Source organism: Hemicordylus capensis, chromosome 4 (genome assembly GCF_027244095.1).
Source record: "Hemicordylus capensis ecotype Gifberg chromosome 4, rHemCap1.1.pri, whole genome shotgun sequence".
Classification (NCBI taxonomy): domain Eukaryota; kingdom Metazoa; phylum Chordata; class Lepidosauria; order Squamata; family Cordylidae; genus Hemicordylus; species Hemicordylus capensis.
Window position 1 is genome coordinate 129793130 of NC_069660.1, and position 24085 is coordinate 129817214.

Sequence of the window (24085 nt, forward strand, 5' to 3'; positions counted from 1 at the left end):
ATCTTCTCTTGAAAGCTGGCCTAGGATAAAATACTAGAATGATCAAATGCAGCTATATTAACTCATAATGTGTTTAAAGGCTATAATTGTATGATATTGATGAAAACAATCCAGCTATGGGCTGGTTCACATGAACAAGGCCCAAACACACAAAGAGGGGCAGGGGTGCGCTGAGAGATCACCCGCCACCACCGCTATTGAAGGACATTCCAACATGCTCTCAGGGCATCCATCAATCAATCGCATGGTGTCAGGGCATCCTTCAAACCCCACAGGGTTTTGCCACACATGTTTGGGGTCATTCGGCTGAACAGCCCACAAACATGATTGAAAACTGCCTCAACACCATGTCAGGACATCCTTCAGTGAAGTAGGGGTGGGTGCACTTGCAGCACATCCGCGTCCCTCTTCGTGTGTTTGGGCCATGTTAATGTGAACCAGCCCTATGTCTTTGTTACATGACCCTTACAATTACTTACACAATTGTATCATTTCCCCCTAGTCACACTGATGTGATTTTCAATTAATTTGGGGAAGTAAAAGAAGTGCATGGTTATTGTATATATTTAAGAATATATTGCCATAGTATCTTTTCTCCATATGTTCATGGCAACTACTTCTTATATTCTGCATTTCTGTTCATTGTCTGCTAAAATAAAATTTTGAAATTAAATTTTAAGAACGTTATCGTTTCCCCCCTGATTAACTGTTACAGTTCTATGTTTGCTAAAACTAGAAAACCTGTGCTGTTTAATTCTTACAGGCATATTTTCATATGATAAAAGAAATAATATTATTCTTTAATGTATTTTAGTATTTACTAATGAAGTGTTTCCCCCACAGATTACTGTTCTTTGCTCTTTCTTTTAAATTAGCACCTCTGTTATATTAGAAATTTATCTAATTTTGAGGTTCCTTGAGAAAAAATTTGTTTATACCTTACTTTCAAATTTGATTACATGCCTATATTTGGAGTTCTATTTCCTTTCTTTGGGAGGCGCATATATTCAGAAGGGAGCTTTTAATATGTTCCTCACATTTCAAAAGTGATAGAGTTCTCCATAACCTGTTGGGGGTCATGTGCTCTTTTGTTTAGATATGGAGGGATTTCTATTGGAGGAAAACTCCCAGTCCTTCATGTCACTGGAGACCAAATTGTTAGTTTTATGAGAGATCTTGGTCAAATGATGAACATAACGGGGGTAAGCAACAATTATTTTCTGTCCAATCTTTTTTCTGATTTAGAGAAATTCTGAACTATTTTCCCTCATGTGCATAGCAATAACAGACACCGCATTTTAGTCCTTGCTTTTTGTTACTTAGGGTGAAGCATCAATGGCTATCTCTAAAGAAATGTCAAATTTTCTTAAATACATGGAAACTGAAGACAACATTAAGGTATTTTAAATCTTTAAGAACTCTTAAAAGCTTTAAGAACATGTTTTTATTTTGAAACACAACAAAATTTGCCAAACTTCAAATCTTGTGATTTGAGACAAATCACATAATTTAAAAAAATTAGCAGGCACACTGTAGGCAACAATGACTCTATCATACCGCCTTTAATTCTATGAGGGGAAAACTAGCCCCAAGGAAATATTAACAGGAGTGACAGCTGTTTGAGAGGAAGGGAAGGGAGAAGGTGAGTGAGACAGGGTAAGAAAAGAAATATGAGTAAAGACTGTGTGGACAACTGATGAAAGGTTTACAAGGCACTATGCAGGCCTTTGCATCTTATACACACCATCAAAGTGCATTCCACCATACTATGCTAAACACAGTGGAAAGCCCTTTCTTTCAAGCAGAGTGAATGAACTCTGTGTCCTTCCTAGTTCTGTTCTGTATAATTTGAATATTAAAATTTAGGAATTAGTTGATATCCTATTTCAGATATTTCATAGTATATGAAACCCTGATTTTTAAAAAAGAATTTAAAAAAACAACAACTACACAGAAAATCCAACTAAACTCCAACCATCAATTACATAGATCAGTGGTGGGGTGGGATTTTGTGTTATTAGCCCAGCCAATCAAAATTATAACCAAAAAACCAGTGCATTCACATGCAGTACATTCACTCACAATAGTACATTCACATGCTCTGCTGGTGTAGGAGGTCACCCATTGTGGGTTATCCCCACTCACATGCTCCAGAATGCAGAATTATGCAAATGAAGGAAAGCTTTAAAAGGCCCCTAATAGGCAGTTCCCTTCAGTTCATTGTCTTGCCTTTGCTCCAGATAAAAAAAATTGTTGCTCAGGTTTTTTATTTTTTCTGCTGTCCCCCACCCCCCCACTTTTTATTTTTATTTTTTATTTTTTATATTTTTAACACATATCTTGCTCTTCCTCCAAGGAGCTCAGAGCAGTGTACATGCCTATTTTTATCCTCACAACAACCCTGTGAGGTAGGTTAGGCTGAGAGATACATGACTGTCACCTAGTGAGTATCATGGTTGACTGGGGATTTGAACTTGGATCTTCCTGGTCCTAGTCCAGCACTCTAACCACTACTCTATGCTGGCTCTTCTGACTTCATGGCTTCTGGTCAGAGGAAGATGAATGTTTTGGTCTTTGGGCCAAACATAAGAATACTTTTCCTTACCAAAAATAAAAGTGAAGGAACTGAAGGCCTCTTCCACAGGGGACACTTGAGGGAGCTCCGCAAGCAACTCGTGGCCCAAGCTGCTCTCCCTTTCTCTCCTGATCCCAAGGAAGGCACTAGGAACATAGGAACATAGGAAACTGCCATATACAGAGTCAGACCATTGGTCTATCTAGCTCAGTATTGTCTTCACACACTGGCAGCGGCGTCTCCAAGGTTGCAGGCAGGAATCTCTCTCAGCCCTATCTTGGAGAAGCCAGGGAGGGAACTTGAAACCTTCTCTTCCCAGAGTGGCTTCATCCCCTGAGGGGAATATCTTGCAGTGCTCACACATCAAGTCTCCCATTCATATGCATCCAGGGCAGACCCTGCTTAGCTATGGGGACAAGTCATGCTTGCTACCACAAGACCAGCTCTCCTCCCTTAGCCATGGCTCCAGTTGTGACTCTTGCCACTGAAGCTTGTTGGTCACCCGCAGGCAAAGAGAAAACAAGTATTCAGTCTCTAAGCAGGCAAAGTGCCCACCATTACTGGAGGAGTGTTCATCGCCACTGCAAACCCAAGCGCCCTCCTTGGACCCTTCAGCTCCACTTCCGCTGCCTTCTCAGACACAGCAGCATCTATCGCCATTACAGCAGCTCACGAAGTGCTCACTTCTCCTGGCTTCACAGCCAGTTTCCCTGGAGCAGCCTACACCAACAGAACACCCAGGTTCTGAGTCCTGCAGAAACAGGGATGCAGACAAACAACAGGAGAGCAGGGAAGATGATGTACAGGAGGAGATCCTGGCAGACTTCAGGCTGGTGAGACCAATGCTTTCCCCCCGCCAGGGGGAGGGGGTGGGCCCAAACCACAGTGTGTCCTCACCACCCAGTGCTTCTTCCATACCGGCAAGACCATTGCAGCCCAACCTCTCTCCAGGGCCATCCAATCCCAGGGCTATCCAATCCCTCTCAATGGGAAGATTGGATTAAGCAAATAGTGCAACATTCAATCAAAGAGAACCACAAAGCACACCAGGCTTCCCTCAAAAGGAAGAAAAATAGGAGAAATTCATCATTATCATCTATAAAAATAAGTGCTAATATTATGATGCCCTTATACAAAATGATGGTGTGGCCATATTTGGAGTACTGTGTTCAGTTCTGGTCACCGTATCTTAAGGACATTGTAGAACTGGAAAAGGTGCAGAAGTGGGCAACCAAAATAATAAGGGGCCTGGAGCACCTTCCTTATGAGGCAAGGCTACAGCATCTGGGGCTTTTTAAGTCTGGAAAAGAGGCGGCTATGGAGCGACATATAAAATCATGCATGGTGTGGAGAAAGTTGATAGATAATTTTATCCCTCTTGCATAATACTAGAACCAGGAGTCATCCCATGTAACTGATTGCCAAGAAATTTAGGACTGACACAAGGAAGTACTTTTTTATACAATGCATAATTAACCTATGGAATTCTCAGCCACAAGGTGTGGTGACAGCCAACAGCCTGGATGGCTTTAAGAGGGGTTTAGCTAAATTCATGGAGTACAGGTCTATCAATGGCTACTAGTCTGAGGTCTATAGGCAGGGCCTTAAGGTCTACTTAAGGCAGTGGACAAAATGGCCCTGGCCAAGGGTTAATGGGTGCCAAAAAGAGCTGCACGATGCCCACAGCAAGGGCACCCCCTTGCCCTCTCCTACACCCAGCAGACTGGTTCTCTTCTCCCCAACCCCTCTTCTCCCCAGCCAGTGTTTCAATGAAACACTGACCAGGGATGGATGGGAGAGGATCCAAATGGACCCACCCCCTGCATCTGACCTCAGATGCAGGGGGCAGGGCCTGCCAGCCCCTCAGTGCTTCCCAGTGGAATCGCTGACCAGGAGCTGCTTTTCCTCCCTCCCTCCCTTCTTTGAAGGCAGGGAGGGAAAGCCGTTCTCAGTCAGTGCTTCCACGAACCACTGACTTGGAAATGTTGAGAGGATGGCAGGCCTCATCTCTGGTATTGGCCCCACCCTCTGCATCTGATGTCAGAAGCAGGGGCGGGGCTTGGGTGCATGCTCTTTGTGCATGTATTGTAAAATATTAGTGTGTGTGTGGGGGGGGGGGGTTATTTCGGCCAAGGGTGCCACAACCTTTTTGAGTCTACATCCCTGGCAATTAGGGCAGACATTATGGCTTCCCTTATTTCCAGAGCATCTATCCTCTGGATCAATGAGTTGCTAAATGATCCCTCTTCGGACCCAAGCAGGCTGAGGTGCAAACTGTTGAGGCTCCAAAGAGCTGAAGCTTTTACAGCTGATACTATCATTGACAGCATCAGGTTTTCTGCCAGAGCTGTGAGTGCTAACATAATGGCCAGAAGAAATATCTGGTTGAAGCACAGGCAAGTTGATAACCCCTCCCAAACCAAACTGACTTCTGTTCCTTATCTAGGTTTCAAACTGTTTAGGAATGAGGCTCTTAAGGACATCCTAGTAGAAACTAAGGATAAGCTCAAAGCCCTTCCTTCTTTCCTTAAAAAGGAGGGAAAGAGGGCTCCACACAAGTTTACCCAGACTTAAAGGTCTTTTCACCCTTCCTTTCATGATAGACAACACCACCCCCCATAGGCACCAGCCCTGTTGGAATAGATCACACAGCCAGGGCAGGTAGGCCTTCTAATCTCCATCTAGAGCCCCTGGTGGCGCAGTGGTAAAACTGCCGCCCTGTAACCAGAAGGTTACAAGTTCGATCTTGACCAGGGGCTCAAGGTTGACTCAGCCTTCCATCCTTCCGAGGTCGGTAAAATGAGTACCCAGAATGTTGGGGGGCAATATGCTAAATCATTGTAAACCGCTTAGAGAGCTTCGGCTGTAGAGCGGTATATAAATGTAAGTGCTATTGCTAAGTGCTAGGTCTACTTTTTCATCCCAGGCCAAGGCTTCCAGACAGCAGTCTTGACTACCAACTACTCAAGGTGGGAGGATGTATTATGAACTTCTGACTCGCTTGGGATTTGTCTACTTCTGACCAATAGGTTCTCTCAGCAGTTCTATCCGGGTACAAATAGAGCTTCACCATTGTCCAAGACCCAGATTCTTACCCACCCTACAATCTCACAGCCGACTGGAACACTCAGGCAGTCCAACTGAACTGAACCAGAACACTTCAGGCAATCTAATACCCCTACAAATAGAAGCCACAGAGGTAGTTCCAATTGCCCAAAGGGGAATGGGGGTATATTCTGTCCTGTTCACTATCCCCCCAAAGGACGAATCCCTTTGAGTGGTGTTGGACCTAAGGTTCATCAACAAATATGTAGTAAAAAGGAAATTCCAAATGGAAACGCTGAGGTGCATGCTCTTTGTGCACCTCAGAGGCCCTAAGAGCCAAGATTACCTAGTATCCATTGGAAGCATATCTGCATATTCCTATTCATCCCAACAGCAGGCACCTGATACATTTCTGTCACCAAAATTAGCATTCCAGTACATGGCTCTCCCATTCAGCCTATCCTTAGCACCCAGGGTGTTCAACAAAGTTCTCCCCTGATTGCCCACCTGCATCTTCAAGGCATTCATCTGTATCTACTCATCCGAACTGTGGTATATCCCACAATGGGTGATCACCTACACCAGCCGAGAATGGAACATCACTGTGAAGGTTTCTTCTTGCTAGTGTGAAGGAGGACACCCATGGTTTTATTAGTCTTTTGCTAGTACTAACCTGATCTGCAAATAAATAATTGCGCAGCTCTGCATTGTTTCTGTTTTCCGACTTCATTTTTGTTACTTCCGTTTATATCCTGCTGTTGGTGGTGCTTTCTTTTCTGCTCTACCTGTTTTGTGGCTTACATTGGCTTCAAGCTTTTCAATAGAACTGAAGGGAACTGTCTACTAGGATAATTTTAAAGGTTTCCTTCATTGCTGCCTTCTGGAGCATGTGGGTGGGAATAACCCACAATGGGTGACCTCCGTTACACCAGCAAGAAGAAACTTTCACAGTGAGTACCAATGTTCCATTTCATATTAGAAAAAATGTTGAATAGGGACATAAATCATCACTAAATTTACCATTACAAAAAGATACAAAAAGTGAAAAATTCTTGAGTCATATATCTGATTTGTCTTTAGCTCTCATATAATAAGAACATTTTCTGAAACTATCCTAGCAAAGGGTACATATATTTAGGCACATTTCCACTTATACAGCTAATTGGTGAAATAAACACAAGGCAAATATTCTGTTTGCAATAAGCTAACTGAATGGGGCTTTCTTGCTCTTGCAGGTATGGTTTAACAATAAAGGCTGGCATGCAATGGTCAGTTTTCTTAATGTAGCCAACAATGCAATCCTGAGAGCCAATCTGGAGAAAGGTAAAGACCCTGCAAAATATGGGATAACTGCTATCAACCATCCTTTGAACCTCACTAAGGAGCAGCTCTCTGAAGTCACTGTGTAAGGAACATTTACTGCTATACTTCCCCACCTCCCCATGGTGAACTGGCCACCATGGTAGGAGGCGGTGGGCAGGGCAGGGGGAGGCATAATATTTTCATTTAAAGTGCAGTGCAAAAAACATGTTGCCTTGACTCCTATTGAGGAGAATATGTGTATTGCTATTCTTTTAAGACATGTGGTGAAAAGAAGACAAAAATGGTCTCCAAAAATCCCCAATGCTGCTCTGTTGGTATAGTCAAAAATAAACAACAGTTCAGGGAAGCAAGGAAGATGCACATGGAATTTTGAAAGGATAAGGTCTGAAAAACAATTTCACAGCATCAGTTAGAGAACTATGTCCTGGATAAGAATATGAAATACAAGCTCAAGAAGGGCTCACTAGCCTTGGACATCCTGTTTAATGGCTCCTTGGCACTGGAAGCCAGGTCTCTGGCTTCCAATATGGTTTCCATATTTGTGGTTATGTAACTGGGGTCAGATGCCAAATCTAAAGCCAACCAGGCTAGTGTTCCCTTTGTGGGGAAAGCACTCTTCAGCAATCATTTTGAGGCAGTTTTGTTGGAGTCAAAGGATACAAAGAAAGCTTTACCCCATAAGAACCCAAGCTGCATCATCCTTTTAAGTGATCGTTCTCAACCCCTGCCAAATGGGCAAAGAGGCACCTTCTAAATGGCTGTTCTCTTATATTTAGCAGGGGGAGAACAACTTTCTCAGATTCTCTGGCCTGACCATTTTATTTCAGACCTCAAAGCAAAGGGGACAGGGAGGAGAGGTGACCAATTACTGTTTGTTTTTCTTTGGAGTGTTGGAATAGCTGATTCCACTAGCAAAACATAATGTCTAATTGTTGATGTACTAGCACTTATTGCAACTTATATTTTCTTTTTTTTATTGCAATAATTTTTACTTAGTTTTTCCACAACATAAGACACACACACACACACCAAAGAAAAAAAACTAGAGAAAGGAAAGTAGGCTGATCAGTTCTTACTAGAACAGCTTGTTGAAAATCAAATTAGTGGGATTTTAAAAGGGGGAAAGTTATCTATGCTGCTTATCAGGAACATGAACTGAGCCAGTATTCCTTGCTGCTATTAATAGGGTGATGGTTTCATCAAAGTAGCGCTCCCCTATGCTATCAGACAAGCTATTCACCTATCTGGTGGTGGAGAGGAAAGAAGAAGGAAATGGGCTATATGTTGATTATGTGTTCAGGCGAAACAACAGAACCATAAGAGCAGATGGAATGTATGGCAAACACAAAGTACTGAAATTAATCCTGGTCCCGGGGTTACATTTTCACTGACTAGTATTACTGCCTTGAAAGAAAATAATCATTTTGAACAATAAAATAGAATTAACCCATGTTGATGGAACTTCCACTGTGTGTGATGCCTATGCCAATTTTTATTTTATTTATTTTATTTTATTTATTGTTAATTGTATATATCGCCTTTCATTAAAATAATCACAAGGCAGTTCACATAGAAAAAGTTAAAACAAGACTATAAAAAAATTACACAATTAAAATATGCTAAAATATTAAAACAGATCTAATTAAAAAATTTAAAATACACACATAACAATATCATAAACTATACAAAGAAGCAGCAATGGAGACAATCACATAAAAGCCTGAGTAATTGCCCTTATTGTCCCCCACTGAAAAGGGGGCCTGTCCTAGTTTAATTGTGAAGTGCAGAAAGTATCTTTTGAAGCTCTATGTTGCTTTCAGTCCTTGCTCATTGCCTATCCCTTTATATTTTTTTCTCATTGCAGACTGGCAACTTCAGTAGATGCTGTGGTTTCCATCTGTGTGATTTTTGCCATGTCCTTCATCCCAGCAAGTTTTGTCCTCTATCTGATCCAAGAACGAGTGACAAAAGCCAAGCACCTCCAGTTTGTCAGTGGCGTGGGCCTTTCTGTTTACTGGATCACCAATTTCCTTTGGGATATAGTGAGTAGCTTTTAGATATGTTGGAAGATACAGCTATATGTTGCTGGACATAATCAAACATCCAGTAAAATATTGTTATAACACTTTACCATAATAGTTTATACCAAGGACACAACAAGCGGTAGGTAATTTCTGTTCACTTTAAATCTGTACTTCATTTTTAATTTTTTTTTCTCCCTTAAAAACACAGATACTACTGTTCCCAAATGAAATATTTCTGTTGCTAAAGCCCTTAATTCAGACCTTTGGGGAAGAGCCAGTACAACAGGCACATCAAATTCAGACTATTGGGACTTATAGGCCCTATATCCAGTCAGTAGATGAACCTACATTTCCCTGCTTCGGTTCTAAACTCTACAGTGGAGAACTCTGGACAGAAACTTGTTAAAGGGGGTCCAATTCAAGGTTTCAACTCCTACAATTCCAGAGTCACAACCAATTAATCCCTCTCAGAGTGAGGAGCACACTGTGGGGGTTGCAAGAATGCTAGGAGGCTGGGGAAGAAAACAGATGAAGTTTCATATAAATTTCCTAGAATTGCTGGCTGTGTTTCTGGAATTAAAATCCTTTCTACCATTACTACAAGGGAAGGTGGTACAAGCAGAACTAGACAATACAACTGCCATTGGGGATACAGTCTCCCGATCCCTCTGTGCCCTCATTATGCAGATGTGGAATTGGTGCATAGTTCATCAAATTTTTCTGATTGCTCTGTACATAAAAGGGACAGAAAATGTTAAAGCAGACAATTTAATCAGAACAGCAGTTGACTGACTGCATCACGAATGGGAGATTCATCAAAAGTACTTGACAAAAATGTTCAAGTGCTGGGAGACACCAATGTTGGATCTGTTCGCAACAGAACACAGCAAAAAGTGCCCAAAGATACTGCTCAAGAGCAGATCTGAGGAGAATTTCAAAAGGGGATGTGTTCCAATGTTGCTGGGGAAGCAAGCTGCTATGTGTGTATGTATGTATTGTATGTATGTATTGGGTATGTATGTATGTATGTATGATGTATGTATGATGTATGTATTGGGTATGTATGTATGTATGTATGTATGTATTGGGTATGTATGTATGTATGCTCTCTCAAGAGCAGATCTGAGGAGAATTTCAAAAGGGGATGTGTTCCAGTGTTGCTGGGGAAGCAAGCTACTATGTGTGTATGTATGTATGTATTCAATTTCTATACCACCCTTCCAAAAATGGCTCAGGGCCATATGTATCCTCCGTATCCTCTACTGGGCAGAGTAGTGGCTAAAATTCTGCAACAGAATGCATCTTGTGTTCTGCTGACCTCATGGTGGCCACACCCGTTGTGGTTTCGGCTATGACTTTGACACTCAGCATGCAGATATTGGCGACTACCACAGTGTCCAGACCTGCTGTCCCAGGACATGGGTCAAATTCTACATCCCAGTCTAAGAACTCTGAAGGTGACAGCACAGAGAGTCAGCTTCTAGATGGCATACTTTTAAATGAAAGAAAACTGTCCACTCGGTTAAATTATGCCAGTAAGTAGGAAAGATTTGTGGCTCATGCAAGTGGTCAAGTTTACTCCAAAAGGTGCAACAATTAGACAAGTTATATTGTATTTGACAGGCTTAAAAAGCAGTGGTTTAGCAAATGTTGCCTTGAAGGTTCATTTAACGGCAATTTCTTAAAAATATAAGGAATGGGATGGTAGGACAGTGTTCTCTCATCCTGATGGCAAAGGTCCCTAAAGGGCTTAAATAATCTGTATTCTCCAACTAGACAGCCAATTGAACAGTGAGCCTTTCATTAGTTTTTTCAACTTTGACAGAGAGGCCATTTGAACCGATGGCAACCAGTACTTTAAAATTAGTCACACTGAAGACTGCCTTTCTAGTTGCTATAACAACTGCAAGGAGAGTTAGTGAGTTAACCGCTCTGAGAATTGATAAGCCATATCCAAGATTTTTTTTTCCTGAAAAGGTGCTTATGTGGATGGATCTTTCATTCCGCCCAAAGGTGGTGTCAGACTTTCATCTGAATCAGGATATTGTTCTGCCTACAGTTTTCAGAAATCCATCCACACTTCTGGAAATATCTCTTCATGCATTAGATGTGTGGAGGTCATTCCTATTTTACTTGGATAGAACTAAGGGTTTCCATAAGAGCAAGCAGCTTTTTGTAGCCTATAAGGGCAGGTCAAAGGGCCAACCTGTATCAAGGCAACGCCTATGCCATTGGTTAATGGAACTGATCTCATTAACATATAAGGATTGAAAAGTAGAGCCTCCATGCACTGTTAAGGCTCACTCTACCAGGGCCTTTGCAACATCAGCAGCACAGGCTAGATGTCAAGATGCTAAATCTCAGAGATCCAAACTGAAGAGATCTGTAAGGTGGCAACATTAATAAGTCTGGACTGCATTTTGTGAAACACTATGCAATTGACCTTCATGTGGCTGCAGAGGCAAATTTTGGGAAAGGAGTCTTAAAGAGGGTTTTGCAGTAGCTTACTGCTCCCTCCTCCTGGGTAAGCTTCCAAAAAACCCAGGATTATGAATGCCCTATGTATCATGCTTCAGATAAACAGGTTGCTCACCTGTAACTTATGATCAGTAAGTGACCCTTCGACATTCATAAGATCCTCCCATCCTCCACGCAGCAGTAAATGTGAAGATAGAGACTTGCCTGTAATCTCTGGAAAATTACACTGGATGGTCATAGTGCTGAGGCAGTTGTCCAGGAACCATAGTGCTGAATGCGAGGGGCAGTGCGCTGTTGAGGTACTGGATTATACACCCGTGAGTTCCTGTGCAGGCACAGAACCCAGGATTATGAGTGTCCACAGATTACAGGTGAACAATCTGTTTTTCTGCTATGTTGAATCATAATTTAATATAGTATGTTTAAATATACAAATAGTTCAAATTTGTAATGGTGGATGAACACAGAGACAGTGACCAACATTGCTGCTCTCTGCATATTTCCTCCAGTGGGGCACTGGAAATGGCAGAAGAAGCAGCTGCTCTGATGGAGCAAGTCAGGATGCCCACTGGGATTAGCAGCTGTTGAGCTTCATAGGCCAAAGAAATGCAGTTTCCTAACCCATCTGCCCAGGATAGCCTTGGAAACTCTTGTCTCCCATTGTGAATGGAAGGAAGGAGACAAAAAAGATGTTGATCTTCCTGAAGGAAGTTATGTATTGGAGGGCACAGCAGACATCTAGCTTGTGCTGCTTCTTTTCTTCTGAATTCATAGCATGTGGATGGAAGAATGAGTTCTTGTACGCTGTGAAAGTATAACGTCATCTTTGGAATGAAAGTGGGAGCTCTCCAGAGAATGACCATGTCTGCAGTGAAAATACAGAGGTGATTGCTGACAGATGATGCATTGAGTTAGGAGATCTGCTGAGCCAATGTGATGGCAGCCAGGAAGGCCACTTTGAAAGAGAGCAACCAGAAGTATATGGATTTGATTGGCTCAAAGGCAGGCTTGTGACTAATACAAAGAGTATTGTGCAGATCCCATGTAAGGAACATGTGCACTGTGGGCAGGCTTGTGACTCACCAACATTATTCCCAATAATTCTCCCCAGTATTGAAAAAGAGGGAAGAGAAGCTGGTCTTGGCACCTCTTGCTTGTCAGATAGGCAAGGTTCATCTTCAGGTATGTTGGTAGTGGAAGAAAGGTAGCTGGCTTGCTTAGAGTAGGAATAGGTTGTAATCTTTCAGAGCCTGAGGACTGTGAGCATGAACAATTATTTGTCTTCCCTCTGGGCCATTTAAAGTCAATTAGAACTATGGGAATGCATCCTGCCCCAGGGAAAGTTGGAAAAAAGCAGTTTGGTTTTGCTTTGAGGAGGAGGATTTTTAGAGGAGCAGAGACAGGGGCGTAACAATGCTGGAGTGGGCCCAGAGACAAAATTTTAAAATGGGCCCCTCGCTGATACACACTTCACAGTATATAGTCATGTGACCTGCCTCTGGGAGGGGCCTCGAGGCGTGGGGGCCCCCAGGCAGCCACCTCCCCTTGCCTAATAGTAGTTACGCCCCTGAGCAGAGAAGTTCTAGACTAGAGGGACAAAAACAAAGGAACAGGCCCAAAAGACAAGTAAGGAAAATCTTAGGAGTGGTTGGCTCCAGAGCAGGCAGGAGGGAAGAATAGAAAGAAATATCTCTCAACAAAGCCTTGCTTATTTTCATAATCCTTCCTGTCATGTTTTCCTCTACAAATGAGAATGTGAGAGAGTGAATTGGTGGTGGGAGAGGGATAGAATAGCATGTTTGGAGAAAGTCGGTTGGTGACAGGTAGAGGAAGGAACTGAAGAGAAACTTGAGGGGGAAGGAAGAGAAAAATAAAAGATAACAAATAGTTAAGACATAGGAAGTAGAAAAAGAATGAACTTAAACCAACCAACTACTCTTCAACTTAGCAACAGTTAACTCATATTGTGCCAGGTCACCAGCAGCAGTTTGTAGCTAAGTCATTTGTGTTTTCTTGCTTTAGTTTATTCATTGTTAATTGGTTGTTTTAAATTTATGAGATAAATACTGTTCATATTCACTGGATTCCATGATTGCCCTTCTATCTGAGAATTGTGTGCATTACACTTGCTAATTTGCAATTATAGATTTATCAGAGGCGGAGCCACCATTGCACAGGGGGGTTCAAAGAACCCAGGCCGCCACGCTCAGGGGCTGTGCCTCGCATCCCCCACCAAGCCCTTGTGTCTGATGTCAGATTCTGGGGGCGTGGCGGGGGGGGGGGCACCGGCAGCAGACTGGACAGGGGCTGCTGCCGCCCTCGGCACACCACTGATATTTATTTTTCTTTCTAGTTAACTTTCTAGTTTCACCAAGGGCAGGACATAATACATAGTGAATCCTGGAAAATACTGAGAAAGCTGATGCAGAGTTGGGAAAACAGTTCTAAGTTAAGTTGTGTTTCACAGGACTTTTCTTCCTGTTTCTTTTTCCTCTGGCAGGTGAATTATATTGTGAGTGCTGGCCTGGTAGTGGTGATATTCATTGGTTTCAAAAAGAAAGCATACACATCCCCAAGCAACCTCCCTGCACTTATTGCATTGCTACTTCTATATGGGTAAGTATCATCGAGTTATTTCATTAGTTCAGTGAGCTACATATTCAGAACAGTGATATGAGTTGAGCAGATCCCTAGGTTCTGAACAGGCTTTCTGTGACAAGAGCATGCAGCTGCAAAACAGGAATGCCTGCATGGACTGTACCGCTGCAGACGGAGGATTGCATGACTGAATGTTTCTCCACAAAACAGAATTCCCTGCACACAGAAAACTGAATGTCAAAGGGAAAGAATTCTAGTTCTAGCTTTCCCCTTGATCTGCTAATTGTATATGTGCATGGAATAGCTAAGCATTCAGTCAAATGACCCCCCATCTGCAATCTGATGTGGTACAATACAACCCAGGAACTATTTTACCACTTCATCTGCTGTTTATGTGAATTCGATCTTGAGGTCTTGCTGCTGCTGAATGTGTGGAATTTTCTCCATCGGAAAGCACTGTGGCATGGTGGGGTGAGATGAAGTGAAATGAAATTTGACCGGTAATAACTCATTCAAACTTGCCAATCACCATTTGGTTCTTCAGCCATCCAGTTATGATGTGCCAATTGCCCCTGAGAAAGAGTATGCCAAATAATCTGATTTTTATTAGCAACTGCTCTGGTTGCTAGCAGAAATAGTGGATGATGTAGTTGAGTTATGTATACACATCTCATCAGGGAGAGTTTATAGCATCTCAGCCACTTTGTTCATCACAGAAAAGCAATGCAGTGTGTGTCAACCACTTTTTCCTGGTTTTTACATGCAGCTGGGCCATAATTCCTATGATGTACCCGGCATCCTGCTTTTTCAGCATCCCCAGTACTGCCTATGTTGCCTTGTCTTCCATTAACCTCTTTATTGGTATCAACAGTAGTGCCATTACATTTATCCTGGAACTCCTTGAAAACAACCCTGTAAGTGATTTTTCTTCATAGACTTTATTATGGTAAAAGAGTGCTTTTGACCATGACATAGGGAAAGTGTGTGTGATGATGAAGTTTAAGTAGCAAAGGAGAATTTGGCAAGAATAACTGGCAAAACTCTCAGAAAATATTTGGGATGAATTTTAAAAATTGTGTGAACTTTAGCTATGGTGTCCAAGCACAGGATGTTTAGAAATCTTAGATAATATAAGGTGGTGTCATTGAAGGAATAGCCCTCTTCTGCTCATTGGCACTACAGGAGAAAAGGTCTTCTACCATGCCATACCTTACTAAAATATATAACTTATCCCTGCAATCGGGCTCTGTACCAGAGGACTGGAGAGTAGCAAATGTAACACCGATTTTCAAAAAGGGATCCAGGGGCGATCCGGGAAATTACAGGCCGGTTAGCTTAACATCCATTCCAGGCAAATTGATGGAAAGCATCCTCAAGGATAAAATTGTAAAGCACAAAGAAGAACAGGCCCTGCTGGGAGTGAACCAGCATGGCTTCCTCAAAGGTAAATCTTGCCTCACAAACATTTTAGAGTTCTTTGAGAGTGTCAACAAGTGTGTGGATCAAAGTGATCCAGTTGACATAGTATACCTGGATTTCCAAAAAGCTTTTGACTAAGTTCCTCATCAAAGACTCCTGAGGAAGGTCGTGGAATAAGGGGACAAGTACATGTGTGGATTGCTAACTGGTTGAGAGACAGGAAACAGAGGGTAGGTATAAATGGAGAGTTTTCACAATGGAAGGAAGTAAGAAGTGGGGTCCCCCAGGGATCTGTACTGGGACCGATGCTTTTTAATGTATTCATAAATGATCTAGAAGTTGGGGTAAGCAGCGAGGTGGCCAAATTTGCAGATGATACCAAACTCTTTCAGGTAGTGAAATCCAAAACGGATTGTGAGGAGCTCCAAAAGGATCTCTTCAAACTGGGGGAGTGGGCAACAGTGGAAAATGCGGTTCAGTGTTGGCAAGTGTAAAGTGATGCACATCGGGATGAAAAACCCCATCTTCAAGTATACATTGATGGGATCCGAGCTGTTGGTGACTGACCAAGAGAGGGATCTTGGGGTCGTGGTGGATAGCTCGTTGAAAGTGTCGACTCAATATGCGGCAGCTGTGAAAAAGGCCAATTCCATGCTAGGGATCATTAGGAAGGGGATGGAAAATAAAACGGCTAATATTATAATGCCCTTATACAAAACTATGGTGCGACCACACTTGGAGTACTGTGTACAGTTCTGGTCACCACATCTAAAAAAGGACATTGTAGAACTGGAAAAGGTGCAGAAGAGGGCAACCAAGATGATCAGGGGCCTAGAGCACCTTTCTTATGAGGCAAGACTACAACACCTGGGGCTTTTTAGTTTAGAAAAAAGATGACTGCAGGGAGACATGATCAAGGTCTATAAAATCATGCATGGTGTGGAGAAAGTGGATAGAGAGAAATCCTTCTCCCTCTCCCATAACACTAGAACCAGGGGTCGTCCCCTGAAATTGATTGCCAGGAAATCTAGGAATAACAAATGGAAGTACTTTTTCACACAATGCATAATCCACTTGTGGAATTCTCTGCCACAAGATGTGGTGACAGCTAACAACCTGGATGGTTTTAAGAAGAGTTTGGATAACTTCATGGAGGAGAGGTCTATCAACGGCTACTAGTCAGAGGGCTCTGGGCCACCTCCAGCCTCAAATATACTCAGGATGCCTCTGAGTACCAGTTGCAGGGGAGTAACAATAGGAGAGAGGGCATGCCCTGAACCCCTGCCTGTGGCTTCCAGCAGCACCTGGTGGGCCACTGTGCGAAACAGGATGCTGGACTAGATGGGTCTTGGGCCTGATCCAGCAGGGCTGTTCTTATGTTCTTATGTGCCATCTGAATTTCCTGGCCTTTTCCTGTTTCTGTTTTGCATTTCCAAGCTATGTGACCTTATATGAACAGCAATTGATGCAACAGCTTTCATTCACTGATCTAATCAGATGTGATGTTAATTGCATCTCTACTTAGAGGGTCCCATTTGAATGAATAACCATCTGGTTCTCTGATCATGTGTGCCTCTACTTTACTGCCAAAACAACAAAGGATTTTGTAACACCTTAGTCTAAAGACTCACAGATTTCTTCTTTTCCATAGGAATCTTCTGGGTTCTCATTCTCTTTTTCTATATGTCCTTCCATTTGATTGAATAATCACAACTTCACTGCTTTGCCTTCATCAAAAAGCATTTCATTCCTGAGCATTTCAATATGCATTTCAATATTCTCTATGGTTAAATACTAATCTAAATGTTAGCTGATAACTGATCATGATTAGAGAATCAGCAGGGATCCCAATTCTGAATGCAGTGTGACTATAACATCTTGCTTCTGATAAAAACAAAATGCTTGCAGGGTTAAAAGGAAAGAAATAAAAAGAAAGAGAAGGGGAAAGAGAAAGAAGTAAAATACAATTAACATCACATCAGGTTAGACTCATCAACGAAGGCTGGTAGAATAAAGAACTGTGTATTTGGTCTTTTGCACTACTTTAAGGATGTTTACTTATATTATACAGGACCCTGGGTTCTTCTAGCATACCTTTTCTGTCTCTTACAGTCTCTCCTTAAATTCAATAAAACACTGAAAAATATCCTGCTAATCTTTCCACATTTCTGCCTGGGCCGTGGGCTCATTGATTTAGCCATGAACCAAGCTGTGACTGATGTGTATGCTCGGTTTGGTAAGTAATTTAAGAGTAAGATCCTGGCATTATTCCTGTGTGCCCCTTAAGTTTGCTTTTGAGCATTAGGCTGGCGTTCACAGTCATCCCATAGCTGTACACTAAGCCACATTCACAATGTGAACTGGGACCATTAGTGAATGGTGAATTCCAATGGTAGAGGTTATTCAGAAGTAGGTTATGCCTCCCACTTGCTTGAGAGTCAGGGCTATGCAAATGATATTGCTTTGCTACAGCAGTCCAACCAAGGATGGGAAACGGAGATGTGCTTGGTGAAGTGGGAGGACACAATGAAGAATTCTGTGGCCAAAAAAGAGGCCTCTACGGAAACAAACATGTTACATTTGTAGTGGCGAGAGAATGTGGATGTAGGGGACAGGGTTCACATTGTCACCCTGCATATTTCCTCCAGTGAAGCATTGGAAACATGCAAGGAATACTTCATTCATTCATTCATTCATTCGGTTTCTTTACCACTCTTCCAAAATAGCTCCAAAATGGCTAGTTGTACAATAAAACAAAACAATTAAAATCAATCAGCAGTTAAAAACAGAGGTTGTAAAACACCATAAAACAATAACAGTTAAAACATTTAAAACAGTTTAAAAACCCTGAAAAACCAGGTTACAACATTAAAACCATTTACAACAAAATAAAAAACCCTTGAAGTCCAGGCCAAACAGATAGGTTTTGAGGGCTCTCCTGAAGGTTATGATACTTGTTTTATTAATGTTGTGTTGCTTGATTGTGTTTTATCACGCTGACTGTTTTACTATTTTTTGTGAGATGTCCTGAGCAGTATTGCACTGGAAGGGCAGGGTATACATATTTCATATGAATACATAAATGTTTGTCACATATTCGCTGTGTGCCCCATGGAGGAGAAAGCTAGTTCTGACTGTGAAAAGGAGCACTGCTCCCAGACTAATTTCTGGCCAGAAGGACAGACATCTCAAGCAAGGAGCATCCTCCTTTCACCAGGCAGCTGGGAGGTTTCTCTTCCAAACCAGGCCTGTTTTCTATATCTGCCCCAATAGTTGCTGAAAAGACACATCATTAAGTATTGGGGGCTATCCAAGCTTTTCTGCCACCTGTGGCCAGGTGCTAAATGCTGCCCCTTTACTCTGTAGTGCAGCCACCACCATCTGGAAGAAAGGAGAGGGTGGGGAGACACTCACCCACTCTCCTCTCTTAGCAGAAGTGGAGAATAATTAGTGGCATCTCCCAACCACTCTCCTCTCTTTCCAAGTGGTGACATGGGCAGGTAGATGATGTGGTGGGCAGGCACTTTCTCTGTCAGTCACTATTATGTCAAGTGGCAGCACCTGCAGCAAAGCCAACTGGCACTGCCTCCAGTGATCCACCACCTGAGATGACCATCTTGTCACATCTTGTTAAGAGGCTGGCCCTGTTACATATCCTTATTAGGAAACCTTGGGAAATTTCATATCATTATTTGGTAATGATGAAATAAATCCTGTGTTTGTATCTGAAGTCAATTGCTTTAATGGATTTGGTTTGGATAAGCAAGGCTTTATCTGAGCAACAACTCAGCTTGATTTTTGGCTGGTTTCATTCCAAAGGAGAAGAGCATGTCCTGAATCCATTTCACTGGGATTTTGCTGGAAAAAACATGGTGGCCTTGGCGGTGCAGGGTCTTGCATATTTTGTTCTGAATCTCCTGATGCAACATAATTTCATCTCTACAAGATGGTATGTTGGAAAACTCAAACTTCAGAGGTATAATGAGTATGAAACGAATTAGTCTTAACAGTAGATGTTTGGCTTGTAAGTACCAAGGAGCTTTTAATGTAGGCTCCTTTTCAGACATTAACTGAATTACTAACCAAATCTTCCTCAAAAGGCTTCCTCAAAATACTCTGATGCCCATTACTGATGAAGATGAAGATGTTGCAGAGGAAAGACAACGAATCATGAGTGGAGGCGGCAAAACAGATATCTTGAAATTGCAAGAACTGACTAAGGTAATTTTCCAGGAATAGTTATAAAACTTGTATTTACCTTACTTTCCTCTTCAGCAAGGACACCAGTGTGCTAAATGCCAAGCATGTATTTGTTTTATTTATATTTATTTATTAAGATATTTTTATTCCACCCAAAACTTATGTCTCTGGGTGGTTTACAACAGAATAAAAACAGAAAGTAAAACATTAGTTAAAACAAAAATGAAAAGTTTAAAACATTACAATAATTTAAAAAAATTTAAAGAATATTTTAAAACAGCATTTTGAGCCGTTTTGAGCTGCCCAGAGAGTATATCCTGGACCTCATGAGACTTGCTATTAAGTCTACAAGCGGGCAATTACAGTCGTAGAGGCCCTTGCTGCAAGTTAAGCGTCATTCCCCCCACACACACACCCTATGACACATGCGGTATTTTTAACATGTGAGTTCTTGAGGGCACAAACAGCAACTGATCTCACAAGAATGTAAGGATATAAAATAGGTATATTAATGCAAATATGCATTAGCAGAAACATTTCAACATACAACTTAATATATTTCCATCCCACATATTTCTTTCCCCACTCTCCCCTCTGTCTCTAAATTAGAGGTCACACTCAGCTGCCCAGCACAGGTCACAGCCATGCTCGGCTGCCTGGTGCAGCATGGGCCAGCAGCGCAGTGACCACACCACCTAGGACAGACTAAAGAGGATTTTGGGGCTTCCAAGAGGGTGTAGAGGTCCTGTACTTCAGCCCGGAAATCCAGGGGTAAGAGTGCCTCTGATCAGAAGATCCATGATCAGCTCTCCTGCACGTCTAAACAAGTTGTTCTAGTAAGAACTAATCTGCCTACTTTCCTTTCACTGTTCCTACAACTGGACTAAATTTGGCCCAAATCAGTTAGACAGTTCACAAGTTAGCCCACTTGTGCCTCAAACGTTCATGTGTCTGCCATCTTGAATTAGGGTAGATGACATTGTCACAAACTATGTGTTTGAGGTGTCCCTATGTGTCTCTTCAACTGTACCAAATTTGGTCCAAATCGGTTCCCACTCACACCTCAAACATTCATGTGCCCACCATCTTGAATCAGGGTAGATGACAGAGTTGAGCCATCCCTATGTATCCTACACCTGTAGCAAATTTGGTTCAAATTGGTTTGGCTTGGTTCACAAGTTAACCCAATTGCACCTCAAAGGTCCACATGTCCACCATCTTGAATTGGGGTGGATGACATCATCACAAATCACACTGTTGAGGTGTCCCTTTGGATCACTCACTACAACTGTACCAGATTTGTTTAAAATTGGTTAGGCAGTCCACAAGTTAACCCTCAAATGTTTATGTGTCCGCCATCTTGGATCAGGGTGGATGACATCATTACAAACAACATCATTGAGGTTTCCCTATGTATCCCTACAGCTGTAGCAAATTTGGTTCAAATCGGTTAGGCGGTTCACAAGTTAGCCAATTGTGCCTCAAACATTTAAACATCTGCCATCTTGAATTGGGGTGAATGACATCATCACAAGCTACGTTTTGGTGTCCCTATGTGTCTCTACTGTTGAATAGCGTCTGCCTTTTAGGATTGACCATCAACAGTAAAGGAGCCAGCAGTCAAGAAAGACGCTGCAGACTAGCACTTGGTAGGGTTGCAATGAAGGTCTTGGAAAGGTAGATGCCGTGACGTGTCATATACCTACAAAGGTTAGAATCATTTGCACAATGGTTTTGCCTGTGACACTCTGTGGATGCAAAAGCTGGACTTTGAGGAAGCAAGATAGAAAAGGCATTGACACTTTTGAACTTAGGTGCTGGAGAAGACTTTTGAGGATACCATGGACAGCCAGGAAAACAAATCAATCCAGAATTTTCACTTGAGGCACAAATGACCAGGCTCAAACTATCATAATTCAGACACATTATGCGAAGATCCAGCTCCCTTGAGAAGTCCATAATGCTTGGAAACGTTGAAGGAAAGAGAAGAAGAGGATGACCAGCAGCAAGGTGGATGGACTCGACGACAGCAATGAATGCACCACTGAGAGATCTTAAAGGCCAAGTTGAAGACAGATCCTCCTGCAGGGAATCTATCTATGTGGTCGCTAAGTGTCAACACTGACTTGATGGCATTTAATCAATCAGTCAGTCAATGTGTTCCTACAGCTGTACCCAATCTGGTTCATATTGGTCGGGTCCAGGCATTGTGAAGTTGATAGGGGGGTGGATACACTCTTGTGTGTGTGCGCGCACACACACACACAGAATGCCAGGTGATCTCATAAACTTACTGGAAAGTAGGCTAAAAATGTAAATAGCAGCTGAGGGGACAGCATTTAGATTGGGGCTTTCAGTGCAAGGGTAGTACAGGGGGAACATTTGCCTAATCCAAATTACCCCTCTGGAGTTGTTGTGTGCCCTGTGAGATGAAACATACAGGCAACCACATGGAAAACAATCCTGTTCTCAAACCACTTTCAGCCCTCTCAGAAAATACTGCCTGTTCCTAGCTATAGCTAGAGATAGTTTAGTGAGACTGAATTGATAGGAATAATGGCCAGTTCTTAATGCCTAATTATTGCCACTTCCCTTAGTCTCCGTGTGGTGAAATTGTAGGCAGCTTCTGATCTAATCAATTTCATTTCTAAAGGGGAAAAATTAAAAGGAAGCAAGTGCTCTTGATTGTGCTGGAGATAGGGAGCATACTGTGCCCAAACAAAAATAGATATTGTGGATATTAAAGAAATGGCATTTAAAAAATAAGAAAACATTCTCGAAGTGGTGAACATTGCTGTTTAGAAGTGGATGGTTTTTTAAAAACACATTTTAAAAATAATTAGTGATCATTGGATTTGTGCATGTCTTTTACCTTCAAGAAACATTGGCTTTTCTCCTGAATAGAGAATATTGTACTCTGTGGAATGTATGCATGTTCTTTTCTTTTATGTTACACTGTAATAATACAATTTTATCTCAAAAGATTTAGTGTGTCAACTCAAATTCTTTCAGTTATAGATTCCTTGCAAGAAAAGATTTATTAAAAATGAAAAAAAAATTCTTCTAGATCTATGCAGGTCGACACACACCAGCAGTGGAACAACTCTGTGTTGGTGTTCGTCCTGGAGAGGTGGGTTGTACATCAACTTTGTAATGCATTTTAAAGTGATTTTTATGTCATCATTCTCTGGAAGTAATCAAGTGTGTACTAACTTGACATTTAGTGCTTTGGCCTCCTGGGTGTGAATGGAGCTGGCAAAACAACAACTTTCAAAATGCTGACTGGGGATACTGAAGTAACATCTGGAGATGCTATGGTGGCTGGCCACAGGTAGGTTCCTGAAATGTTACGCAGTCCAATCCATTCCAGTCAACTGTGGATGGGTCTCTGAAATTAATGGGACTTCACTTAGTTAAGATTAACTTGTCTCATTGATTTCAATGATGGTTAGTCATGACAGACTGGATGCGCCCCATACTTTTAAAAAAGCCATGTAGCTACCTTGCACCATTATGTGGTAGAAGCAGCCACATCAAATCTTGAACGTGTACCTTCTTCTGTGGTTACACATGAGACATCCCTTGCAGAGCTTACACAACCAGATGTTGTTGTTTTTTCTCAATAACTGAGTTTTGGTTAAACTTGTTTCTAATAAGTCTTTCCTTTTTTCTTCTTTTTTTTTTTGCACATAACTTGCCTTCTACTGTACATCTCTTGTTGACTCTACTCAATAGGATCTTTCTATATTTTAGGAGAGAATGTTGCCAAATACTGCTTTACTTAATTTAAGTATACATATCTGGTAGTATTAAAAATATGATTGATAGATAGATAGATAGATAGATATTAATTAGTCCAAATCAAGTTTTCTGGATCTTTTTATTCTTTTCTCTTTCTCCAGTATACTGACTCATATTTCTGATGTCCATCAAAACATGGGCTACTGCCCACAGTTCGATGCTATTGATGATCTGCTCACAGGGAGAGAGCACTTACATCTTTATGCCCGTCTGCGTGGTGTCCCGGAAGCCGAGGTTAAGACAGTAAGGACAAATTCTCCTTCAGCACTTACAGTATGTTTAAGTGTGTCTGTTTTTGATAATAATGTAAAAAGCAATATAGGCTGCTAAATCCAGAGCTGTTTATATTGTGGGCGGCGGCGGGGGGGGGCGAGCTTCAATGAGAGGTGTCAACGTACACTGTGTGCTGCTGGAACTACAGGCAGTTCTATGATGCACATACATATTTTTCCTGTATTGAGGTGCAAATATGTATGCCTGTATGTAAGATGTAGGTAGCCATTCTGGGAGGACAGATTGTCATCCAGTGTTTGCAAATCCATTCTGCCAATCGGCACGGGTTTCTTCCATTAATAGTTCACAATGGAACACAAGGTCAGAGCTCATGTTCCTTGGCTCATCA

General features: G+C 42.0%; 1 protein-coding gene across 2 annotated transcripts in view; it reads left to right on the forward strand.

The window, feature by feature from the left end:
- The window catches only part of ABCA4 (ATP binding cassette subfamily A member 4), a 185013-nt gene that overhangs the window by 149938 nt on the left and 10990 nt on the right, over positions 1–24085 (forward strand). Inside the window, exons 34-45 of one of the 2 annotated variants that reach the window (XM_053248322.1) lie at positions 1097–1202; positions 1324–1398; positions 6856–7025; positions 8808–8985; positions 13946–14061; positions 14810–14957; positions 17575–17698; positions 19282–19411; positions 19563–19683; positions 22730–22792; positions 22887–22993; positions 23565–23706. In XM_053248322.1, coding sequence (XP_053104297.1) covers positions 1097–1202; positions 1324–1398; positions 6856–7025; positions 8808–8985; positions 13946–14061; positions 14810–14957; positions 17575–17698; positions 19282–19411; positions 19563–19683; positions 22730–22792; positions 22887–22993; positions 23565–23706 — 1480 coding nt within the window. Of the gene's footprint in view, positions 1–1096; positions 1203–1323; positions 1399–6855; positions 7026–8807; positions 8986–13945; positions 14062–14809; positions 14958–17574; positions 17699–19281; positions 19412–19562; positions 19684–22674; positions 22793–22886; positions 22994–23564; positions 23707–24085 lie in introns of those variants that run through there. The other variant, XM_053248323.1, reaches the window with a different exon arrangement.